General features: G+C 38.9%; 1 protein-coding gene across 2 annotated transcripts; it reads right to left on the reverse strand.

Moving 5' to 3' along the window:
• EDRF1 (erythroid differentiation regulatory factor 1) lies at positions 1–26,633 on the reverse strand. Of its 2 annotated transcripts, XM_063338971.1 has the most exons (25): positions 26,504–26,633; positions 25,530–25,738; positions 24,039–24,105; positions 23,050–23,175; positions 22,436–22,560; positions 21,804–21,963; positions 20,444–20,545; positions 20,030–20,151; positions 18,902–19,013; positions 18,017–18,164; positions 17,834–17,942; positions 17,348–17,459; positions 15,936–16,196; positions 14,365–14,436; positions 14,099–14,249; positions 11,676–11,864; positions 10,449–10,649; positions 9,839–10,057; positions 8,378–8,601; positions 7,782–7,940; positions 7,342–7,491; positions 6,514–6,667; positions 6,129–6,244; positions 3,813–3,976; positions 1–838 (listed from the first exon to the last, which is right to left on the reverse strand). In XM_063338971.1, exons 1-25 carry the CDS (start codon positions 26,567–26,569, stop codon positions 667–669), a joined length of 3,690 nt encoding a protein of 1,229 aa, XP_063195041.1. In that variant the 5' UTR covers positions 26,570–26,633; the 3' UTR covers positions 1–666. The 2 variants fall into 2 exon arrangements, with proteins under 2 accessions (XP_063195041.1, XP_063195042.1); XM_063338972.1 differs by lacking the exon at positions 20,444–20,545.
• Positions 26,634–27,200: the final 567 nt, after the last annotated feature.

Raw genomic sequence — 27,200 nt, forward strand, 5'->3', positions numbered from 1 at the left:
TGAGTTTATATTTAATAAATAATCTTTTTATTTAAAAATATGTTCTCATTTATTCACAGTTTCAAGTCTGAAAAAGATAATACTATTCTTGATCAATTCAAACACAGCTAAACCCACTTCTGGGATAAGTGAAGTCCCAGTGATGGCTAATAATTGCAAGAACCTTGCATCAAAGCTCGGAAGGCACACAGTTTTGTGCAGGACAGGAACTGTAAGAAAAGTAGCGTGTCCACACATTCAGCAGAACTTGCCTTGTACAACTTCGGTTCACGTTACTAGTTCACGTGTTCCAATGAAGCTTTGCTTACAAAGTACATCTCATTAAATATCAAACCAGAGCAACTGTGAGATTACATTTTTATGCAAAACGTTTATATCACTGCAAAGCCCATTACCTGTAAGAGAAAAATCATTAATTTCTCCAACATAAGGAATTGTTATGTTTATATGCAGAACCCCAATTTGGCGTTTCAAACAAAGAAACACCAGTAACAGAGCCGTTACAGAGTTCTCACCGGATAAAAAGGAATTCCTGTTCTTTCCCAGATGTACAGTGTAACAATGCCGGCAATATTATCACCTTCAATAAATACAAACATCACATGGGAAAAAATACCAGTGATCCCCAAGGCAAGGCACTGTTCCTGCTGGTTTGCAGCGTCTCAGTCACTGAATTTCTCCATTACTGGCCTCACTACTTGGAGTCAGCTGCTCCAGCAAATTTAAGATTACCTCTATCCGTTCTAGCAGCGTCATACTTTTGTTAGCAGTTGCACGCAACAGCAGGGAGTAAACTTGCTTGTTTGTTTTAAGAACAGCTTCTTCTTCATTAATGCCCCTAAAAGGAAAACAGATAATACAAACTATTAACCTGACCACAGTATTTTATTCTGCAAATTATCAAAACAACTATTAAACAACAACACTGATGACTACTCCTGTGAAACCACACGGCTGGTGTTTTGATTTGAGTCTCTTTTTTCCCTAGTCCCCTTCTCCTGCCATTTTGCAGCGCTGCAGTCACAGCCTCTGTTGATACTGCAGGAGGGATAAGGTGTGCCAAGTTTTATTCGGCTCCACTCTGGCCATTTTACTAACTCATAATCCTGAATCACATCGTAAACCCTCCAAATCCAGATCCCCATGCCAGAACTCCATATTTTTGTCTAAATCGGTGTCTAATCTGATGATGCCAAACGCAGACAGACACCCGAACACGTGGGAGACACCATCTCTTTGCTCCCCGCCATTAGCTCTCCCCTCTTCACAACTATAGGCATCGTTTCCCCATTCAAGTCTGAAGCCCATGATCCGGCCTTGTCCTCTCCAGTTCTAAACATCTCAGTTATTTCCCTACAATGGATTCTCTTCCACGCTCAATACCTCTGCACAAAAGAGCTTTTCCTCTTTTGCCAGTCTGCAAAGCTCCCACCAATTTTCTCCATTTGACAAATACCGTAAATCACTTATAACACACGTGCTGGGCTCCTGCTCCAGTGCCTCCTCTTTCCCACCCTGCTCTGCTACAGTTAATGGCCAAGACTAATAAACAAGTGACCCAAACTACAAAAGAGAAAAAATAAAAAAGCTGCCATTGATATTATAAAGAAATTAAGTGTGTATATGTGCAAGCAGCAGTCAGTTTAATTGCAAATGCTCCGGGAATTACCAAGAAATGGTGAAGCAGATGAAATTCATAACACTTGGCAGAAATCAGACAGGTTTATTTATTAAACAGAACAGGTAGTCAATAGAAAGCCACTGAAATGCGAAGTATTTCCAGGATAAATTACAAGAATTCCCAGAACAAAGTATTACTTTCAATTACTTCTTTCTTCCCATTTACATAGCCAAGTTCAGTTACGCTTATGCATTTCACTTTTAGAGGGTAAAACTGATTTCACCCACTTTCATGGCTAGTCTGCAAGTTTCACTATCAAACATTAATTTCACCACACGTTCTCCTGTTGTCTGCCAAAGTGCATCTGAGACCCCGAAATAGCATTTGAGAGCTCCAATTTTCTCCCCTTTCAGCCTGCTATTAGAACAGAAGGCAGCCGGTATCTTCTCCTTCTAACGCAGCAGAACGGAGGAAACGTACACAAGAAGTACACAAGGTACTGGAAAGGTGAAGCAAAAGGTAGTTTTAAGCTTAGCCTCAATACATTGTTGTTTAAAAAAAGTTTAAGGTGTTATAGCAACGCTCCCACTTCACAGTATTCAAACTGTAACACATTCCCTAAATGGAATCTTCGGTACAAAACCCCACTGGAGAGAGACAATGATGAGAAAGTAAATGGGGGGAAGGAACCCACAGAAGAAAACCCAAGGAGTTCTTTGTTTTACAACACTTACCCATATTACGGGATAACAGAACTAAAACAATTTACTCAGTTACTTGGACATCTACTTGGTTCTGTACAATTTATACTTTATCCTCTGCATTTCATATCTTCAGATTGCCACCTTGTGGAAGCTCTTTACTTAAGGAGTAAAAGCACGGAACAACGCATCTAAACAAACCACTGCTAAGAAGGACTGGGCTTTCTTCTTGCCTCGTGTTTTTCTATTTGCCAGGCTCCTACTGTCATCAAACAAGTTACTGTGCAGAATGAATTCATGTCACAGTTACCTTTAGCAAAATAGCACTTGCATCTGCAGTGCTTCCATCTCAAAACCTATTAACACAACTTCCAACAATAAAAGAATTCTCTGGAACTATATACTAGAACTAATGCCACATTTTCATAAATTAACTTTATATAACACTAGAAACAGCAATAATATGCTGCTGCAGCTTCTGCAAACACATTTGCTGCTGAGGGAATAAAAGGTATTTTCTGGATCCCAAAAGCAACACCACACACATTCAAATCTAACCAGGAGAAGCACCAGCAGTGTAAGGAATCCCATTGGCACACCTCATCCCAACAACACTTCAAGGTCAACACAAACAGGAGAAGCCACGTTTGTTCTGAATCCCGGCAGCAAGACAGAAGATTATGTCTTCATTGTATTCCATTAGACGTTAGAAAATTCTTTAAACACCAGTGAGGATCCTCCCCACTCGATTTACAGCATTACTGATGTGCCTACATTTATTCTCAAGCATTTTGCTTGCTAAACTATGCTGTCACTGACATATTTTATCATCAGGATATATCAAAAGATCAGCAGTACACAGGAGTTTCACCCCCACTAACTTCAAGTGCTCTGTCACAGACGAAGACCAATGTCAGTTAAGATAAAGGACACCATATACACATACCTCATTCTCCGAGCGAACAGTTTGATTAAAAAAAAAAGCGAGAAGCATGCCAGCAAAATTATGGCAGTACAAGTAAAACTGCTTTGTGTATGAATTTATAACTACAAAGGACATAGGATTTATATCCTCTAAAGGATAAGTTAGATAGCACAGAGCATGATAAAGCATCAGTGACTCGTAACTGTACCCTGCACTTCAGGTGATGATTACAAACTATTTATTTTCCTATTTGAATATAACAACTCAGTCTGACGTTTTTGTCATCGCTCAGTCCTGGCCTGCGATCAGGAAAGAGGAGAGAAAAAAGCTGCCTACACATACTCAGTAAAGATGTTTATTGGTCATTCCCTCAGTTACACACAAAAACACAGAAAACTTTCAAGATATAGACGATCAAGGCGTTTCTCGGCTCCTCCTCCACACAGAAAAGTCACCTCCATAAAAGAATAAATATCACACTTTCTTGTGTGCTTAGGAGTACGTGGTTTGTACGTATTTATGGACGAGAATCACATCTACACACGCACATCAAGGTTCAACTTACCCAATTTTCTTTTTGGTCGAAGTTAACAATTTAATGGATTGGAGGAGAAGGAATGACATTCTGGACTCAAAAATACTAAGCAGTTTCAATACTTCTTCTTTGTTAAGCCCAGTAGAGGAATCATGAGGTGACGTATTCTCAGCGCTACTTTTATCCTTGCTTATCTACAGGAAGAGAAAACCAAAAAACATTTCACTCGACTCCACCGTTTAAACGTACTTCAGTTAAGTCAGACAACCACATTTGTAAGTTCGCTTACTCATTACAGGTGTGGGACCAACGTCACAATTGTTATGACACCCTGTTTATGAGGCGTCAGTAGTTAGCTCGTATCCACACAAAAGTTATGCCAACTGCGTATGATGTATGTATATATTGGAGTATTTAGTTATAAAAATATCAGGAAAATATGGATTTCACTACTCAATCTGTTCCTCAAACTACCAGCAAGGAAGGAACACACATCAGCGTATATCACAAGTAATTATGTATTTAGGCATCAAGAACCTATTAACACTAGCTACAGATAACCTTACACATTTTAGTATTTCAGTATTAAATATACTCCATATAGAGATTTGCCATTTATATTGTACGTAAATTCTTAAGTCCTTTAAGAAGACTTTTAAGGGATAATCATAGAATCTTCATGGTTGGAAAGGACCTTTGAGATCATCAAGTCCAACCAAACCACCTACAATCTCTGCCACTAGAGCATGCCCTGAAGTGCCAAATCTAGACGTTTCTTAAACACCTCTAGGGATGGTGACTCAACCCCCTCCCTGGGCAGGCTGTTCCAGGGCCTGACCACTCTTTCAGTAAAGTCATTCTTCCTAATAGCTAATCTAAACCTCCCCTGCCGCACCTTCAGACCTTTTCCTCTGGTCCTGTCATTATTCACCTGGGAGAAAAGGCCAAACCCCACCTCTCTACACCCTCCTTTCAGGTAGCTGTAGAGGGCTATGAGGTCTCCCCTCAGCCACCTCCAAGCTAAACATGCCCAGCTCCCTCAGCCTCTCCTCATATGCCCTGGTCTCCAGACCCCTCACCAGCCTGGTCGCTCTCCTCTGGACATGCTCCAGCACCTCAATGTCCCTCTTGTACAGAGGGGCCCAGAACTGAACACAGCACTCGAGGTGAGGCCTCACCAGTGCTGAGTACAGAGGCACCATCACTTCCCTGCTCCTGCTGGCCACGCTATTCCTGATACAAGTCAGAATGCTGTTGGCCTTCTTGGCCACCTGGGCACACTGCTGGCTCATGTTAAGCTGGCCGTCCACCAGCACCCCCAGGTCCTTTTCTGCTGGGCAGCTTTCCAGCCGCTCTGCCCCAAGCCTGTAACGTTGCTTGGGGCTGTTGTGATCAAAATGCAGGACCCGGCACTTGGCCTTATTAAACCTCATACAGTTGGCCTTGGCCCATCGATCCAGCCTGTCCAGGACCCTCTGTAGAGCCTTCCTACCCTCAAGCAGATCAACACTCCCAACCTAGTTTGGTGTCATCTGCAAACTTACTGAGAGTGCACTCAATCCCCTCATCCAGATCATTGATAAAGATATTAAACAAAACCAGCCTCAAAACTGAGCCCTGAGGGACACCACTGGTGACCGGCCGCCAAGAGGATTTCACCCCATTAATCACAACTATCTGGGCACGGCCATCCAGCCAGTTTTTAACCCAGTGAACAGTACACTTGTCTATGCCATGATTCGACAGCTTCTCCAGGAGAATGCTATGGGGAACGGTGTCAAAGGCCTTACCAAAGTCCAGACAGACAACGTTGACAGCCTTCCCCACGTCCAGAAGGTGGGTCACGTGGTCACAGAAAGAGATCAGGTTAGTTAAGCAGGACGTCCCTTTCCTAAACCCCTGCTGGCTGGCCCTGATCCCTTGGCTGCCCTGCACTTGCCGTGAGAGCTCACTCAAGATGATCAAGATGATCCTCTCCATGATCTTTCCTGGTACCGAGGTCAGGCTGACAGGCCTGTAGTTTCCCAGATCCTCCTTCTGACCCTTCTTGTAGATAATACAGAGTTGCACAGAGCCCCATTCACTCAGTCAGTCAGTCTGTATTCATCCATATACAAACATGTTTTAATCCATTTCTGGATCGTGTTCTAGAGTAATTTTTTTTATCAACTTCCACTTAAGAGGATAGAAGAGAACTGCAATAGGTTCAAACCCTGTCCACACTATTTAAGCAACTAGCTCTACTGAAAACTAACTAATTGGTATCTTAATTGCCAAATGACCAGTTTTATGCGAATGCAATAGATACAAGGGAGCAGGTAATTGCACCACTTGACTGTTGTTTACCTGTTCACTTTCTGCCACAAGCTCCTTTCTGATGAGCTGGAATGCACCCTTGGTTTTCACCATTATATCCAGGGCCCCAGACAAAGTCTTTAACTTCCCAGCGCTGCTGTTCTGACCTAAAAAAAAGTAAAAAGCAGGACCCAAATGGGTTACATTACAGATTGCACTTTTTCTTCCATCCAAAGACTTCAAGAGTTCAAGAGAAGTGCATACTGTTCTAGTCAGCTAAAACTACTAAGATAAAAATGACTCTTCTCTCTTGGAGAAAATTCTGGTCTGAGGAACAGATTACTCCTGCTCTCATATACAAAGTTACCTAAAAATGAAATTAAATGGGTCATGGTAGTTTGGAAAAGCTGTTGTAGTAATACAGAGCTAGACTTACTTGCCATCTGGAATTCTGCAAATGCCACTCTTTCCAGCTGCACACGAAGGAACTCACAGGGCGCATCCTTCAAGAGTTGGAAGAGTCGTACTGCTTTACTGTAATGAAGATCAGCAAGTACACGGTGTTGCTTCCTCAAATGTTCATCACCAACCTGCACCCAAAGTAAGGTACATCGTAAATCCCAGACAGTCGGTATGCTCGTGAAGTAACCATTAGAAAAAACCTGCCTATGTTGGTACACAAGGTACCAACAATCATTCCCCTGCTCACTTCATAATGGTTCATCTAAAAATGTCTGCATGTGTCTAGAATACATCACCAGCCAGCTGTCTTTAAAGCTATTATAATTTCATAATTAATGCTAACAAATTCACACCAACTAGAACTAAGTTAAGCATAAAGAAAAATAATTTAGAAAAAAAATAATCAGAAAGCGATATGCAAGTCTACCCTAAGGCTTTAATAAATCATATGCTTGTGTTCTAGCAGAAGGCCGTCTGGCTTAAGCATCAGAAGGGTGGCTTGGATGCAAAACCAAACCAAAGAAAACAGTTATCATCAATGGCTTCTGTGCTGAGAGCACGGAACTACTCAGAATAGACAGAACCATAGAACTCAATACATTCTATAAAGGACAGACTGCTCTTAAAAGTAGCATTATATTTCACAATGATTTGCAAATAAGCCACCTCATATTTCTTTGGTCAAATCATTTAAATAAATATATCCCAACGACGGGTAGAAGGATGATTATCAATCTCCACACATATTGAACATCTTAAGTATGGAACCTATACAGAAAACCAAACCAGTCTGTACAGATACCTGGTTTCTCAGGCAACTGTGATACATCGAAGCAAGCCTGTGGTGGATGGTTGCAGCCCGATATTGGCAGAGAGGCTGACGTGCAGACACTGTATCAACATCACAATATTTCAAGGACTTCATCATGGCTTCACTAACTTCCTTCTCTATCTACAAGATAAAACAAGATGTAGCGTGATTATTTTAAAACTAGAACACCACTATGTGCAAGTGTAAGGGTTAAATCTCTATTTGTGGCACTACAGAACTATCTTTTCATTAAGCAAAGCCTTAAACCGTAAAATGTTCAGTCACTTGACTTTTTATATGAACTACTTCCCAAATTCTTCAATCAGATGAAGGTTTACAAGTTACTCTAACATCAGTTTTGCTCACTGTTTAGTTTTTCAGAAAGACAATAGCTTATTTTTTCAGGTGTTGTCACAAATGCTCTTTTTTACCTGTTCCTGAGCCTTTCTAGATAATGGAGCATAATCCTGCTGTAGAGTCGCCATAGTGAAATACGTAGTAGACAGCTCCCAGTTCACAGAATCCCAAACAGCTGGATGCACATCTCTCTTACCTAGTGACCTTAATGCCTTCAGATAGTAGTCAATAGCCTATGGATTATAGAAAAAAAAAAAAGTACACATACATGGTCCTGCTTAAGTTTATAGCAACTAGAAATTAATTCCCTTTACTCATTCTCCAGGAGGCATTCCAAAGTAATTTGTCTGAGCCTTCTTCAGTATTTTCCTTACACCCATTTTGGTCATAACTTTGCTGGTGACCACACATTTTTATCTCCCTTTTATGTGGTATTGCAGTCTGTTAAACATCAAGATCTGAATGTTGCAGCACTTATATCAGAGCAATGGAATCAAACCTCAACAATAATACTGAAGCCTATACAGCAAGGATCAGGATAAAAAAAAAAAGGACAGGTTTCTCAAGTTATTTCATCAAGACTCACAGATATTTACAGAGCTATTTATAAATATTCTACGGTAAAAGGCGTATTAAGGTATGGGCCATTCTAAAAATAGTATGATGTTACCTTATTATAATAAAGGGCCTCTTCTGGGGAAAACTCTCTTTTGAAGTCACCTTCAGCTGCACAGTGTGCTTGAGCACAAATTCGCATGAGTCTTCCCGTGTTGCAGAGCAGAAGAGCAGCATTGGTTGCATCGTCAATGGACTCAAAATTCTGAATTCCTTCTTCAAAGCAAGAGAAGCTTTTCTTCCAGAGTTGCTGCTCTGTCGTTGATACATTTTTACTCACTAGGGATAAGACACAAGGCTTACCATCTCATTCAAAGTCTTGAAAGGTACTGAACAAACATTTCCATTACGTTCTTTTTCTTGTAACTAACTTTTTAGAATTTAAGGGTGGTTAAGACTCAATTAATGGGAAATGCTCTTAAGAAAACCTCAAAGGAATGAAAATCTTAATACTTAAGTGCACTATTACACATATTATACTTTCAAAAGAATTGTAGTAACATGACACACAAAAACCAGCGGAAATTAACAGAATAAAACACAGATTTTTTTTTTTTTTTTCCCCTCAGAGTAATCTTCAGAGTATTGCAGTTACTTATATATGGTATTAAATAAGAAAAAGTGACTTTTACAGACAAGTGAAATTCATTATTTGAGCTTTCACTTCAGCTAAATAGCAGTTCTGCAAAAACATGGAAATTATGAAAAATTACAAAATTAAAAATACAACCCAAAATCCTTCAAACATTAATTGGACAAAGGTCACAGAGAACAGCTGGTATTTGGGAAACTGAAGCTGTTTACAATGAACCACCAGCATCTAGTTTGTTCTAGTTTATGTCACTCTTTCTTGTAGACAAGACACTATTGGCTTTGCTTTCAAAAACCAAAAAAAAGCCCCAAACATCTTACCCTACAGGGAAGCTTAGGCAACCTCCACTTCCTCAAAGGTAAAAAACCCCAAACAATACCAAACAAAACAAACAGGAAGAAAACCACCCAAAAGCAAAGAGTCCAAGGATTTACTTCCCCAAAAAAAAAAAAATCATAGACTGAGTTCACTAGACTATTCTTCAGCCTATTTATTTTATTTATTTATTCTTATTTTATTTATTTATATTTAAATTAAGCTTATGCTTGTTCACGCTGGGCTAAACCGAACACATCCAGAATGCAACATTCCCTCCCTTCTACAACAGAGTTGGTTTAAAGTTTCCATCATGTTTTTTGAGGTCAGTCTACACGCTTCAGAAGAATTCCTCCAAAGCTATAGATTTCATTATTCAGTTTAGGTACCATAAAGTATGATGTACAAGCCACAGTAACCTATTGTGGACAAATACTTACAGTGGACATTAAAGTTACACCATATCAGTTACAGAAAACTATTTACTACAAAGTTCTTTAAATGCCTTCTTTATAATCAGAAACATTCAAAATTTCTCACACTGCTACTGAACACGATCATTGTTGTAACTCCATGAAATAGCAAGAAGTAGAAGAAAAGAATACTTGCCCACTCTCTCAGTCTGTACTGCAGCAGCCTGGTTCATGTAAAAAACTCCAATCTCATTCCTGATATTTCCCATCCTCTTTAGTACCTGTATACGCTGCTCTGGATTTTTGTTTTTTAAATTACTGAAAAGTAAAATTTCATAAGCTGCTTCATAACATTTACAGCTGACGGAAAGTTGGCATTCCAAGTCTGTAGACAAGTCAGTAGCCCAGGCAAACACTGGAAAACAAAATGCAAAGCTTGCATGTCAAAGAGTATTCCTAAACAAACTTAAATCTGCGATGGTCATCATTTTGGGCATTCTCCTCTAGATAAGCATAACACCCATGTCAGAATGATCCCACAATTTCTACAGATAAGCAAACAACCCCATTACTTAAACAATCACTGTCTTGAGTTATTTTACAGCTTCAGGCATGTCACGTAGTATCTTGACAACCTCCTTACATATGACAGGCACAGTAAGCTTTCTCCAAAGAAAACAGAACTGAAGTGTAATAAACCCTCCTCCAGAAATGATACTGGTGCAGTGTTTTGAGGAAGCACAACGAAATTACTTATGTTTGTCATATAACCGAATTACAGCAGTTATCTTGTATCAGTATCATACCTTGGCACCTGGATTCTCTATGAAGACTGTGTAATATTTCTTGATCTTCTTTTGTCTGGTAATTATATTCTTCAAGATACGCTGCTCTGTTGTTTGCATTTTGAGCGAGCATTAATTGGATATCTCCACAAAGGGTTAAACACTGACAAAGAAATACTAATACTTCGGGAAGCATGCTGGCACTGAGACAACAGTAGGTATCTATTAGAAAAAAAAATCCCATGTACGAGAGAGGGGGAAGAAAAGAATTAAACGTCAAAAGGTTTGACAATGACTGACAATGTAATTGGTTTTTATGTTACCTGTCACACTTATTCTCTGTATTCAAACACATATTCTTTTAAGAACTAACCTATTTTGAAGTCATAGTTGCTCTACACAGCTGACAGCTTCAAAAGAGCAACTAAATTGTTCAAGACAAGCAGTGAATCTGGTAATCAAAAATGCTAATCTCAGATTTGACTAAAGGAAAACTGACTTTCTACAGATTAACTCAAGTGAGATATAGCCTGAAAAATTAATTTCCAAAATGTACAGTTTAAACTTGATTCTCAAGCCTTTAAAAGACTATAAGCTGAAGAATGCTTTGAGTTGTTGTTTAAGCATATTGATGCTTTGTGTTAAGATCAACTGCTCCTGCCTCCCCCGACCCCAAGCCCTAGAAACATGGAAGCAAAATAGCAGTACTAAGCTATGGCATTTTCCAGTTAGTCACTCTCATTATTGTAGCAGTATTCTAAACAGCGCGATTTTACTTTCTTCATTTTCCTCAGTAGTACTTGAAGATGTATTTCATTTTAGAGGAGTATCCAATTCAGCTGATGAACAAGTTTGGTATTTCTGAGTCAGGCACATATTTAAATGAAATGGGCATTTCCAGGGAAAAAACATCTGCTTGAAGCGATAGCATTCAGAGCACAGAGTGCTATCTTGGTCCTGGCACCGGGACCAACTCTCCCAACTTCAAGTGCTCTGAAGCTCCAAATCTGCATCCTAAATGTCCCAATCTGTCAAAATGGCAGCATCTTTCTACCAGAGACTGGAGTTCCTCTTATTACAGGCTTCCCTCCTCAATAACTAGCTAGACACTTAGTTTAACTAAACACATGGTTGTCAGACTTGTCACTGCATGCCACCAGGATAAATCATGCATGAGGGAAGTAGGTGATATCATGAAAGGTATGCACAGGCAATGGCACAGATGATAAATACATTCTAGCAACTTACCATGGCACTGTAAAGCCAGCTTGATGTATCGTAATGCTCTCCCATATTTCTGTAGAATCATAGCAGCATCAGATAGGACATAATAAGCCTTTGATGATTTCAGAATGAGCTGGAGTTTCATTTTATATTGCCACGATCCAGGAATCATTCCTGACTGACTGGAATGCTTACCCTTCTGAAATGAGCCCACTGTAACATGAACAGAACTCCATCAGTAAATCTCATCTCTATAACATATGGCAGAGGTTGGACACAGCTTCATCAGTATACAGACGGAATGTAAATTGCCTTATTACAGCTCTGCACAAGTAGAGTTATGCCAACTTGTCTGCCACCACATTTTTCATCTGCAAAACGGACCCAATACTTGGAATTTTTCCACGTATTCCACCTGGCAGTGGCATGCTTGAATACAGTGAGCACCGTGACAATGCAGCTAACCTCTCATTCTTTATCAGCTTTTGAAAGACGGATGCAGTGGCCAAGAATATTCTGTTAGGTAGCAGTAGAAGAGAGTGGGGAAAACCACAGGCATAACTTGTCATGTTCTCCACCAAATCCTGACAATATATGCTATGTTTCTGTATGAACAGCTCAAAGTGAGAAATCCTCCATTTGTGGGTTCAGCCTCCAGAACACAAGGAGCTGGATAACCACAGGAAAACCAATGTCTTTATCACACTAGTTTCAAGACATCCTCAGCATAAGATTATGAAGGTTCCTTCTTTGATGCTGCAGTGATTATGGAACCAGAAAGAACAGGCCACTGACTTTAGGCATACCAAAGGACAACACTTTGTCCTGACAATATCTGCACACAGAAATGAGCCTCTTACTTACAGGTGGACCTACAAGGCCTGACTTGCAAGCCCATGATCTTTAGTAAGTTCTAGAAGAACTACACGTTTACATTAGGACAAAGATGAATGTAATACAGTAACACCTCATACAGTTAAAGACACAGAATGCACGTATACTGTATCAACATACTATTCAGAAGTAGTTCTTTTCAAGAATTAAGAGTACTTACCCTTTCTATATGTATGTAAACTTACACATGTAGCAGAGAAATTACATAATTTGCATCACAGAAGACAAACAAACCCACATACTGGAGAAGCAAAAGTTTCTCCCTTACGTTTGAACTATTTTTCTCTAGGTTGAATTCAACCCTTATGACCTAAATAAGTATTAGTACTGCTACTTCAGGGAAGAACTCCAGCAATCAACTAAAATGTTTTTTATCTGTGCAATATTTATCTCCCACATCCCCCAGGAAACACTTGTTTCTAAATAGAAAAAGTTAACACGTGGACATTCTCCTTGCCAGCTGGCAAGCAGCTGCAACGTGTCATCAGTTCCAAATTGTGACGGCAGAAGACAGAGCCTGGCTGAAGGAGAGCTGAAATCAGCACACACTGTTCCTGCTGAGCTGAGGTAGGTAAAATTTCTCAGTAGATCTCGGTAAAAATTAAGTCTCACAGTCCATATTAATAGTACTGTGCAGAATTTATGCAAGCTCAACACAATGTAACTGTCTCATAGAAGTGTTAAATTCCGTAGTCACATATCTGCTAAAAATTAAGACAGTATGCATGCATCTCCAGGTCACTGACATTCAAGAGACAATCATGAAGTTGGAAGAGAAACATAAGAACGCTTAAATGAATAACTCAAAAATGAACTTTCTTGTTATTTATAGATTTTCAAAGGGGGAACGGAGGAAAAAGGAAATAATAAAGAATTGTAAAAATATGCAAGACAGATTTCTTTCTGGGTTATGCTTACAGGGCTTCCCACCCTGCAGAGAACTCTACTACTTTCCTATACCCTTTTACAGCACTCCACAGAAAAACAAAATAGTTCCAGACTATAGTCTGAAACTTCTCAGGTTTGAGTATTTAAGCAAACAAAGCGTTTTTTATTTGCTGCTTCCTTCCACAATTGTAGAGGTGCAAGAAAGAAATCAAAACCCTTGTTAACATTTTATATGCAGTTCAGCAGCAAGCATGACGTAGGAGAAAAACCTGCAGAAGTAAGAAGTTCTTCCACAAAACTTCCGAGTCAAAAAAAAAAAAACAAAGGCTGTTTTAAAAACAACCCACACAGCTTACAGTGCTCCACATACCAAACCCCAAAATACTAAGTCCTTATGTAAGTTAACTGAAAGCCACATCTAAATAGGGTCCAGTAAAATTACGTGTTTACTAATGAAATGCTTTAATATGCGAACTATCCCAAATGAGTTATTCTTTTCATATTTAAAAGGGAACAGACTGTTCTCTGATTTTCAGTATACTACTTTGGCTCAGGCAATAATGTAATTAGTGACTCATAAGTACACTGTTTTGATAATCAAAATAAAGTAGCAGCAGTTTGTGTTGGCACTGGAAAGGTCTTATTTGCACAACAATACCACTTACTTTTGTCTAAAAATAACGCCATCTGTTTTTCCAGACACTCAGGACCACCACTGGTGGATTCATCTTCATATTTCAATGGGATTGGTGTGCTGGGGTCAGCTGCAGGAAGGTCACCCTCTTTTTTAACACTGCTGTCAACAGACTTCAAGCCCTGCAAGAAGAAGTAGTAATTTAATTTGCCTTGAAAGCAATATTTATCAAATACAGAAGACACGAAGAACTGGGTACTAGGTGAAACATCATAAGAAAGTTGATGATAAACTTACCTCCAGGACGTAGTTGAGCACCAGCCTGCAGCGCTCCTCAGTGCCATGGCAGACAGGAAATGCACAGCTAGGCTTCAGTGAGGGGCAGCAGGGAAGGAATAAGAAGAAAATAAATATTTAACATATGAAATGTCAAAATTACCGGCTAGAAGATGCAAATGAAAGACAGCATTAAGATGATCTGTTCACGGAACATCTGAACTCTACACTATAAAGCATCACAGTATTTCTTTCCTTTGCCTCAGTGAGCAATTCATATACCCAGTCATCTGCACTTGGTCTCTCCTGGTAACTCCGAAGACAATATGAAGAAGAGACATGAGATGACTCTATTCCATAACAGTAATTACAAAAACATCCACAGATGGTCTGCAATGCAGACCCAGGAACATAAGCAGATTCAATGGTATACAGAAATTATTTCTTAGGCCTAAACATCAAAGTTGCACTTTTGCCACCTTTGAACAACTGCCTTGGGGTTTTTTTTCTAAAGGGTTGTAATTTTGTTTTCTTCTGGGATAGAGTAGAAGGGGAAGAAGAACGGGAAAATTGAGTGCTTTTGCACCTGTACAAGTTGTTGGATTTTCAGCTGATCAACCTTGAAGTGTTAGAAATTAAGATAGCAGTAAGAGTTACTGATTTTTCTTTTTTTTTTTCTTTTCTTTTTTTTTTTTTTAAGGAAATCTTGCTCTTTGCTAGTCAGCACAGACATTAGAAAAAAGGTTTAGCTTTTGACCAACGAGAGTCATTTCATAATCACAACCCTATATGGGTAAGACAAGTAAAACATCAGAAGAAAAAGTAAAATGCTATGAACAGTTTCTTCCCTGATCTTCCCAGTTTCTTATATCCCTCTATTTTGTTTCAATAACAACGCACAGAAAGCGCAATGAAGGTAGCAATATTACACTTTGATTCTTTCATGAAGCACGTTTATGTTAATGAAGTTTCAGGAATACTGTGGTTGTGCACTCAGTGTCCCCTTAGACACAACATGTACGCATGTACAAAGTAAAGCTTCACCTCTTTTTTAAAGTTAACTATAACCAAAATTTCAAGGAAATCAAACTGCTGTATTCTGAGCAGTTACCTTGGAAAGACAATTCAAGAGGGAAATCGAAGACCATCTCTGTGGATACAAAGTATCTGATGCTCTCAGAAAAAAAAAAAAACCAAACCCAAAATGTTACTCTTGCTCCAGAAGAAAAATACTAAGATAACTTAGGTATCCACACAAACTTGTAGTCACCTACAGCTCTTACACATGGCCACAGCTGGCAGTATTTTCTCTGCTCCTGCAACAGGAATAGTTTTCCTGCAGCCAGCTATGCAGAATCATGCCATAAAGGACATGTGCAAGATGGTAGGGGGAAATCTACATTAAACCTGCGATACTGTAAAATTCAAAGATCTCAAATTTTATGAGCAGCTCATGAAAAGTTTCTTTCCCCACTGCTCATGCTTCAGTTAATCTGAAAAGAAAACTAACAAGGAACTGAATTTCAATAACAAACTTTGCTACATGAACTGAAATCTTTCAAGAAAACCCTTAAATCTGCAATTTCACTTACACGTATTCGATGAACAGACTTGTATTTTTCTGGTACTGATAACTCTCCAACAGATTTGATTATAGCCACTGCTTTATTGTCATCTGGTGGATCAGAACTATTACTGTAAGAACCATTTTCATCACTGTCTGGCATTTCTTCCTCTTCCTCACTATAACTTTCATCAGAATTTCCATTTATAGGGAAGTCTGTAGTGTCTTCTTTTTTAGGTTCATCCAACTGAAAAAGCTCTGATAGCATGTAGTTTGCTGAAGCAATAATCTTTTTAAGTACGAGAAAAAAGAATTAGTGATTTGTTTTCAAGTTAAATTTTTCTTTTCAGAGGCAACATCAATATAATTTGTCTTAAAATAAGGAATAAACAGTACACGCAAATAGGTATTTGATAAGCTGCAAATACAGCCTGTACACATACACACTGCATGACCATATTTTGAGCACTGAATTTTATTATCATTTAAGAAGCAAATGGCTAGAGACAGCATCTTATCAACTATCCGTGCACGTGCATGCAGCCCCTGCCATCAAGCTTACCCACACTTGGTTTTAACCCCCAGCTGACAAGATCTTCATCTCTTGCTTTGCAAGCGAGAGCATAAAGGTAAGAATTGGGAATACGGGCAACCATGGCCCGAGATGATTTTGTTTGTTTTTTTCTTAAAAGAAAGATAAGTAAATAAGGGCAGCTCTTGATCATCCTGTTTACTTCTTTTGAGTGCAATCCTAACAAATTTCTTGTTCAATCACATCTTTTGATTCTCTCAAACTCCAGCTATGCTGCGTTTCAGAGCAGCTTTTACCTTCTCTGCCTTTGTTCTAATTCAGGCAAGATAGGTAAAATCTGTCTTTAAGAAAAAAAAAAAAAACAACCAGCATCTATCTTCTTAGTTAATGGTAAGGAGGTATTTACCCTTCCTCTTCTCTGGACTGGTGTTGCACGGAGAAGAATGAGGAAGTAATGAAAGTTATGTTTTCACAGGACTAAGCATTCAGGGTTCTGCATTATTCCTTCCCACTTCTTCAGTTTATTCATCTACATACTTTAATATTACACATTACCATAGTTTCAAAATACATTGATGAATTAGGAGATATTACATACAAGCATTTAAAAGCTATCCTGTAGCAGCAGCAACATTCACAGTACTAAAAGTTTAGAGCATGAAGAAATCAACTTCTCAAAAAAACCCACCAGAAAAAACACACCACCAAAACTGACAACCCAACAAATAAGATATTCAAATTGAAACTCAAGAGGGCAAAGAGGACACCAGAGCACAAACAGCATGTACCTGTAGGTAACTGTAGCTTGCTTCTCTCCCTTGCAGAGGGAGGAGGAAGTACCACAAAAAATAAAACCAGATGCTTTACAATGATTTACACAAAGCTATGAGAAAACACGTCATTCTTACTTGAGGATGTCTGCCATTGTCCAGTAACTTAAGACAATTAAGGAGCAACGTTCTGATAGTGCCGTAGTGTTTCTTGTTCTGGTTTTTCTTCAGCATCATATTGCAAGCAACTCTAAAAGGAAGTTAAACTAGTAAATCCCTGGATAATTTCTTCGTGCTAAAAGGAAAAGCTTTATACAATACTACTGCAAGTGTAGATCTCCCAAACTTCATGATGGGTCTACAAGACTTACTCAGTAAGAGTGAAGTTTACATGAGAAATGGTGAAAAGGAGAAAGTCTGTTTCGATTTAGTGGGACTGAGGCTTACCAAGCCTATGTGTAAAAGAAGATTTTCATTTCATAATTTTTGGTCTGTATTGAAAGGTTTTCAGAGGTGCTGCTGCAGTACTCCGAAATGTATGAGTATGCTGCAGGATACATTTTTTCTTAATAAATACAACTGCACAAAGAATTAAATATTACAACAAAAATTGTAAAAACTCACTTGTATAGAAGAATTGCCACTGGCATTGTAAAAGGGTTTTGGTATTTGTCTTCTGTCTCTTCACAAAGGGTGGTCAGGTCATAGAGCTTTACTATATCACTCCCGCTTGCTGAAAGTTAAGAGCTTTCATTAGTCAACATGACATCAACATAAATCTTTTAAAATTGATTTAAATCTACTTACCCTTAAATAGCCAATACGTATGTCCTTCTTTGGTGCAATTTGATTTCAGAAAAGATAAGATATTTTGAGCAATATCTTTTATCACTTTGGTAGAAAAATTAGAGTTTTCCAAATTGGGAATATCTTCTGTCTTGATCATTTCATATTTCTGCAAGGAATATGTTAAAGCGCAAGATCAGGAAGGTTTTCTGCCACCTACCCCTCCAAAATCTATACATCACTGTCTCTTATCAGCTGCTAAAAGAAACAAAGGCTACTATTATGATACGCTGTCACGATAAATTGAGTTAATTTCTCTGATTTACTATAAAAGCAAGCACATCTTGATTACATTACTCAATAAAAGTGTTAAAGAGGACTCATTTGTATGACAAACATGGTAAAGTAAAAGGGGAATAAGAGGTGAAAAAACCCCCACAAACGTGCAACACCTAACTATTACTTCAATAAAAACTAGTCAGCCTGGTAACTAGATGCTACCAGCTACAACAGAGACTCAGCTGGTACGCGTGGTCTATTGTAAAATAGCAAATACAAACAAAGGTTTAAAAAGTATGCATCTCTCTTGGCAAGCAAACACTACAGATTTTAAGATGTAAGAAACTGGTGTATTTCTGCTGCTAGATTTTTTTTATGTTTGCCTTCATTCATACATTGGGGGAAGAAGGAACCTTGCATGCACGGAAGGGAGGAAAAAAAGAAAAAGAATACAGCATTTTTGGATGATTGTTGCAAGCTGTGTAGACGCTTCTCATTCTGCAATAAAGGATTTTTGTAATCTTTTTGTCAGAACAGTAAGATTAGAAAGAGATCTGTTACAACTGAAGCAATTTCAGAAACTGAAGAATGGATGAACGAGGCATAAATGCAAAGAGACTGTCTTACCTGAACAATCCCATTAACATGAAAGCACATCACAAGCTCTGGTACATTGCATATCAAGTTGTCCAACCAATAGTCAATTCCTGTTAGCACATTTATTGGCTTGTTGTTATCCCTGAAAACAACCATTTCTAGTGTTATTTAAGTATTTATCTACTCTTCAGAATATATTAAGGATGTTTACTAATGGGATTTAGATTTGAGTCACCTGAGATGATACTAAACAATTATTTGTGAATTGTTCTATTTTAAAAGAGGCAAACATGGAATTATATCCAACAAAACAGATGTACTGATCTCTTCAATGGAATACACTCACTTTCCCTTAGCAGTTTTGAATTCTTGCCCACACTAATACTGAAACTTTAACAGGCTTCAGATGTCACACTATTACCAAGGTAACAAGTACTTAAAAAGTTCTAAAGGAACAGCAGTATTAGCTACAACTAATTATACTGCAAGCCTTCTCCCAGACCTTCCAAAATTCCTTGCAAAACAAGGTACTGTTAATTCCTAGATGTCTTAAAAAGATGACAAATACATCAAGCAAGCTTTAGTTTTTGCTCACTCTTTGACTATACATAGGAAAGAACAGGAAAAAAAAACCCAACAAACAGTAATCCAGTGATCCACATAAAGTATTAGTGAACAGTAAGACAGTCAGAACTTAGTCCTACTATAGTCACAAATTTTAAGTACTTATGAAGTGCCCAACTGGCAGTTATTGAAATTCAAAATCCTGGTAAGAGAGATATTACAGCCCTCTTCTAAAAATAGCAATAGAATGAAATTAAGGACTAAATGTACGGAAGTGTTTTCACACTCAACGTTCATACTGAAGCGAAGGAAGGTTGCAAAGCGACAGTACTTCCAAATAAAGATTTAGTTGCAGAGCCAGAAAAAGCAGCAGAGCATCTCGAGTCGCAGTGCAGTGGCACAGCTATGGGACTGTTTCTGTTTTCCAGCGCTTTACCATGCCATCACCACTTAAAGTCTAAAGCATGAATTTTATTCTTTAAACTGCACGTAAAACTTACGAATCAACCAAACAAAAGGCAGGCAGCTAAACAGGAAGCAAAGCAACAAGTCAGTCAAGGCTGGCATACGTTTATCTTCAACTTAAAAACTCACCTGAGACGCAAGCTCACAGCAGGGTATCTCCCACCTCCAAATATAGGCATATTCGATCCTACTAACATGTGGATATCTTCAAAGGTCCACAAGATATTACGAACAAAGTCATTTTTAAGTCCCTTCATTAAGAGAAAAAAATTGATCTATAAATCACTGTTATAAAACATGTTCTCCATGACATTCTGCAGAACTATGAGAAAGCAAGAAGCAAAAGCAGCAAATAAAAGACAGCACGTAATGAACTATGCTATGCATTCACATTAACTTAAAAGACTGAAATCACAGATGCCACAAAAGCTACTTCTACAGGGGGCTTTAGTTTTTCTCTTCGTTCCAATTTAGACCCAATTTTAAAATGTTGTATTAAATTGGGGGTTCAGTGTTTGAGCTCAAATTTCACATATAGCATACCTGACTGTTTTCCCCGTCATTGAACAAAGTAGTCAGGTTTTGTTCTTTGGGGGCTGAGGCCACATGCCCCACTATATATGAGGGTTCAAGAGGCACACTTCCCTGTGAAAAGCACAAGGATAAGGAGTGATTCTGCTGCTAAGGTAAAGTTAGGCCATTAAAATAAATTTTAACAACAAAAGCATATAAGGGAAAAACCTTTACCTCTAACTTCTTTAAATAAATACGTATTAAATTACAAAAAGCCTCTGGTCAGTGACTAGAATGGTTCTTAGCTAGTACCGAAGTTTTGTGCTTAATATTGTCATAGGCTTTGAAAAAAATCAGAAAGTTTTTACAGAAATCCTTTATTACCCCATGGTCAGCACCAGATTATCAGTCTCCAGAATGTAAAGCCTCTATCCTAATGTCTTATAAATTAAAGTGACACCATCCAAATGCACCACAGCTTCTTTATGATAAAGATTCTGCCATAATAGGCAATAGTTCCTCAGGAAGGTGGAAGAGAGAAACAGTCCTTTTTCTAAAAGCTTTCATGTGCTTAAATATTTCTCCACTTAGAATATTACTACACCACAAGACACGCAGTTACAATTCTATGGCTAATGTAGGTTCGAGCCTTCATAAATTAGATGACCAAGTCATTTGGCAAGACAGTTGGTAATACTGTCTAAGCATAACTAGAGCATCATTATTATATTAACATAGACTGAATAGAACACATCTTTCGACCTCTCAAAAATTTAATCAATTCCTGTATTATATTACTCAAAAAACCCACAGTAATTAACAGTTTTCATAAATAAGCTTAGCCACAGACTGAAACCCTGGATTAGGGCCTAATGCTAATCACAACTTGTTGCATAATTACTATACACATCTCTCCCTTCCACTTGCGTAATCTCATACCAAGTATTTGTAAATGTTGCTTCACTGTTTTGCAAATGTTTTCATAGATCTTCATTTTCCTCTTCACCTAATAAATTCAGGGCCGTGCAGATTCATTTTAATGGCAGATTTAAAGAGAAAGGCCAAAACCTTAGGCTTCCGTACACACCTTCTGAATATCAGACTTTCCTACTTTTAAGTAAAGTCATTGATGACTACTCCTAGCCAAATGTTTTGTTTCTCAGAAACGCATAGATAAGTATGTGTTTAGTATTACAGTGACAGAAAAAAATTTCTGAAATTTAGAGCTCTGAAACACTGGCATAAGCTAAATTGCACATATTGCCAAGTTCTTCCCGTGCCTTAGTTCATTTCTTTCAGCAAAGAGTACTGCAGCAGCACCTCTGAAAACCTTTCAATACATATGTCTCTAGAAAAAGTAAGGTGTCATTTAAAACACATATACACTAACCTGGTTAGAGGCACCTGGATCTTCAGATAATGAAGAAGGCATTTCAAACGGAGCTGGCCAGGAGGCCCTTCCGGCTTCATCACTCTCACCTGAAACAGGACCCTCCTGGTGCTGTTTTGAAGTGGAAGGGACAGGCTGAGCAGCTCCATCACCATTAATGCTGACAAAGCAACATTAAAAAGTTCAGTCAACAATATGCAAAGAGATCTATTTTAGAATTGTTGTATTTGATGCATTGTTCTCAGAGAAAGACTTTGCTAATACGCTAAAAGACTGCCATATTGACAAGTTGTTCATTGCTCAAACTCCTACAAAATTACAGCAGGTGTCACAATCTACCTTGTATATTTTAAATTGTTCTTCCCTCAAACCCAGAAATACTGAGATATGCAGTTAATTAAGTCATGCTGTTTATTTTATCCTTTAATACTTTAATTTTACTTTAAAATACTTCAGTTTCTATTAAAACATTTACATGTTATTTCCTGATCTCATCCCTGAATTTCCTCTGTATAAGGATAAAATCAGTACATAAGACAGACCATAATGGAATTTTATCATTTACTTCAAGACAACAAACCAGGCAAAAGTAATTGGTGCAGAATTCAAGATTCATGCGGACGTAAGGTTACCTGTAATACAAAAATTTAGAAAGTATAGCCTTCTGGTACCAGTGTTCTTTACTCTTCTTTTTTCTTTGCCACTTCTGATCGATCAGCCTTTGATAAAACTCTTTCAGCCATGTCCAGTCCCCTGTCTAGGCAATATCATAGATATGAAATTAATATCAAGAAGCATCTACAAAGTAAATCAAGTGCCTTATTCACTTATGAATACTCATACACAACAACAAAAGAACCCCAGAAAATAAGTTCACAGCTAAGGTCTTGAATTGGTCCTCTAATGAAAGTGTATCTTCTAGAAAAGTTATATTCTTACTGAAAAGTTGAGTTCATTAGAAAGTCAGACACATAGTAAGAGGCTACACAGTAAAAAATACTTATTAATAATAAAAACAGTAATATAGCAATAAATAGTGGGACTGTAATTTAATCCTACAATACCATAAATATAGGACACCAGATGTGGTTCATGAGTAAACAGACTGCTGCAGAATACAGCACCTTTTGTAATTGCATGAGTCTCAAGAATTTTGATACATATATGCTTTCTTACTGGCTACAGTATTCTTGAAATAATGCATTTTGACATTATAACATACTTAACAAAGAAACAAATGGTTAACCTGAGATGATCTCATGAAGAGTTCTTGTATATCTAGTTCATCCAACAGAAGCGTCCGTCCAATGCGATGTACTGCCATGCTCACATGCGACTTGCTATAAGGTATCTTCAGAAGTTTTTTAATATTCTTGCAGGAGAAAAGAGAACAGAGATAATATTCAATCTAATTATACTGCACTGTAAGGCAATTCTTAGGAAATTGAAAGCAAAGAACACACTACTAATATTGGAGCGGCATGGGCAGGCAAATAAAACCTTATAGCACCAGTGATTTTGAAGGCAGCCATTCCACAAGAAGCTGTATTTGTTGAGGTCAGAGAACATGAATGACAACGATAAAGAGACCAAGCAGTCAGTATAAACCACATACATGGTTATACTCTCTCTTTGGATCATCGCAGGTATCATCAAAAGTGACAAAAAATGCAAGTGGATGGTCTGGATTTTAAAAGCTTTATCTTCACCACAGGAATACCAACGCTGTGTCAGATATCCAGAGGAATTTGGATAGAAATCTAAGTCTGAATAAAACTCTGTCAAACGTGTATGCTTCCTCTGCTGAATAGCCTCATCTTAATTCTGCAGATATTACCAGCACCAAAAAAGCCAGCAAAAATCAGAGGAAAGAAGCTGGACAGGGAGTTATCTCTTCTAGATAAGAATAGAAAAAAAAATTATATCCAAATAACCAATTTCAAAGACACAAGACAACTACATTGCAAGACTGATGTGCTGCATTCACTAAACTGCATATTTTAGCTGATGATTGTTTGTAGAAATCCACAGGAAATATGATTTTATCTGTACACGTCTTACTCGGTGATCAAAACTCCCTTAAATGACAGCAAGAGTTAGGTGATCTGTTTGTGTTTCACTAGGTGATCTTTGCTTTCCTTCAAAGGGAAAAGATGCCAGACACCATGACAGCATCTTAAAATAAGGCTTATACAACATAAGAGTTTGGATGATGGAACTTAAAGTTATACATACCTCTGAATCAGACACAACATCGACATCATTTCCAACCGAGTCAATGAAGTCATATGCCATCCCAAAGCTGTTTGGAAAACATTACACGTTAAGATAAATGCAGTGTGACAGGAAATAGAGATCTCTTTCTCCAAAGTTCATTAAATCTTTGAAAGCTTTTACTTCATCAAAAGAAGAATCTAGCTAAACATTATCAGGTGTAACAATCTAAAGTTAATAAACAGAATCATTTTGACATTCTACAAGTTTTCCGAAGATATTATTGGAAGTGCTCAGATCCAATTTCAAGACGTTCTAAAATGTATTTTAAGTTTTGTTGAAATCAAGAAAATCATAACTATTTAGCGTTCTTTAAGACAGCTATGGGAAACTAGAGACATTAATTTTATTTATTTTTAACACTAACAATGGGAACAGTTTTTCAAAGTATTTATGTTTAAGTCATTAAGCACGTTAAAGTCTTTCATTTTAGCAGCTGTCACTTCATTTTATCTCTTATGTAAGTTTTCTAAAACTGGCCTACATGTTTTAACAAGCACATCCTTGTATCTTAATAAGCCACCTTCATTAGCGCCTCTTTAAATTACAAGGTATTAAATTAGAATACTTCAATGTACAGGTCATTCTTTCAAATTAAACCAGATATTACTATAACCCAACCAAATACATGATGCATGTCCAAAATTTTATACTTTCACTACTAGCTTTTTAATATTGACTCTAGACACAAGTAAACATAATACATGAACAGGAAAAATTCATAAAGCCCTGAGAACCATGTTAACCTGCTCAAAAACGTACACCTGCTAAAACAGATTACGAGGATTTAAACAGACCCTTCACAAACCGTTAAATTTCACTAACTAGTTGACTTAGTGTGAATTCACTCACTCAGCACAGGATTTAAGCTTCCTATTTATAAACACTCTGAAATCAACTCATCCAACTATTTAACAAACATCCGTACTGGTTTTGCCCCTTATTCCACCTTCTTTATTCACTCTTGACACAATTATGAAATTTCCTTTGCCATTAGTTAGCCAGTTCCAGTTTCTATAGATCCAGAAGAGCTATAAATTGGCCCAGTAACTTTCAAGGGGAACAACATTTGTTCCATTTTCACCTGTTATCAAAAGCAGAATGTCTGGCTGAACCTATCTAGTTTGGTTTTGACCAACTGACAACAGACAACCAGAGAAGAACGTGAAGTCACTTTGCCTGTCTCAGGCAAAGTGTCGACATGCACTTAAAAAAATTAATAATAATCAACAGCATTATCAGCATGATTAATCACAAAGGAGACAAGATTATAGCATACAGGCAAGAACTAAGGATGAAAAAGTAGAGGGAGAATGGTTAAGAAAAAGCAGTAGCCAGTTGCTATGGTAAAGTCCGTACTTTATATTTTGGGTTACACAGGGTCCAAGTTCACTGTTAGATTTATTGTTAAAATCCTGGAAAAAAAAATAAATAGAGTCTGCTGTTATTTACCTTGAAAATGGTTTACTTTTTTTGTTGTTTCCAAGAATGGTTGTACCTGCTGGTCCCAGCTTGGCGCTTTCACGTAACCAGTTAGCAGGTGGAAGTTTCAAGTCTGTCTTCTCCTGAAGACGGGCAAACGCTGCTTGTGGTGGGGCGGATGAGTATTTCACCACGGCACTGCTTTTCACTTCATTCCCACCAAGAAACAATACTGACCCCTGGTTTTCAAAGAAAAATTAGTCTTTCGTTTATAAAAAAATAGCAATTAAAATGATCAGACTTGCTCTATGATAAACTAATTTTAATGGTAAGCAAACAAAGCCCTGTCCTGCATTTGCTCAGTTTTCTCCTATACGCATTCAAAAGTATTTCAGTTACCCTGATTCTGACACTTGCATCAAGAGTATGCTCCACTTCCTGAGTTATAAGACTAAAGTGCTATTAAGGTCAGCTCCCCACGGAATGTGAAATTACTCAGAAAGGCCAAAATCAAAATATAATTCCCACTAATGCTGCAAAACCTCGTGAAAGTAAGTGTTCACTAACAAACACCACCATTAAAGCTAAACACGTTTCTGCTTTAATGAGTAAGCCTTATGACTGCATACTTCCTTTCAAATATAGCAAAACACGCAGCTGTCACACTTGCGTTAAGAGCCTTAAACTGATATATGTCAAGGGAAAAACAGATCCACAGGACACCATTTATGTAAATAGAATGCACCACACTGCACTTAGGCATAACAACAGAAATACTGCTTACAATTAAAGCTTAATCATAATTAGCACGTTCCCTACTGTACTCCGCTCCACACAACAGCGTTCCCTCACTCGCCAAACTGGAAAGAGGACATACGCCTGTGAGGCAACTTAAAACATTCCTGTGGGCTGTGTTTACAGCCCCGCGCCTCAGCCCGGCCGGCCCTGCTACACCAGCCGCCAACACGGCGGGCGGAGCGGGGTGCCCCCCTCCGTGCCGTTACCTGCTTAGGCTCCTCGGCGTCTCCCCTCAGCGGGGCAGCAGCCCCGACACCGCAGAGCTCCTCCATTTTCGGCCCTCCCGCAAGCGGGGGACCGCTGTCAGCGCGCGCTACCGGCCGGGGGGGGGAGCCGCAGGCCGGGAACATCTGCCTCTCGCGAGACTTCCCGAGAAGCCCACGAGGGCGCGGGCCAATAGGGGCGCGCGGAGGGTGGGGCTGGCGCGCGGGGCGTGAGGAGGCGGGCGGCGGCGGGCAGTGGTGGCTTTCTGTGGGGTGCGGGGCCTCTCGCCCGCCTCCGCGCTTAGTTTGGGTTTTCTAGGCGGCTTCCCGCCCCTCAAGGGTGCTGACCTGAGGCGGGTGGTTACGGTGGGGCTGTACCATCGTGCTGCTCTGTGCTGTACCGGGAGAATGAGGCGCTGCGGCCTTCGTGGCGCGTTTCTGTCTGGTGGGGAGCTGCCGAGCCTCTGGGGCCTGCTCACGCCCCGTGCTCCCGAACCCCGGCTTACCTGAGTTGTCTCAGCCTTGTCTTGAGAAAGGACTGTCACGTTGCCGTGTTAGGTAGCTTAGGTAAGGGAGTGAGCCAGTAGGGCTTATTGATGGGGTTTGCAGACACACTGAATAACTGTAACCTTCATGAAAGCAGTGAACACCTGGCAATGGGGCACCATGGCGGGGGGGGGGTGATCAAGAATTGTAGTGC

This window comes from Chroicocephalus ridibundus, chromosome 6, assembly GCF_963924245.1.
Source record: "Chroicocephalus ridibundus chromosome 6, bChrRid1.1, whole genome shotgun sequence".
Lineage (NCBI taxonomy): Eukaryota > Metazoa > Chordata > Aves > Charadriiformes > Laridae > Chroicocephalus > Chroicocephalus ridibundus.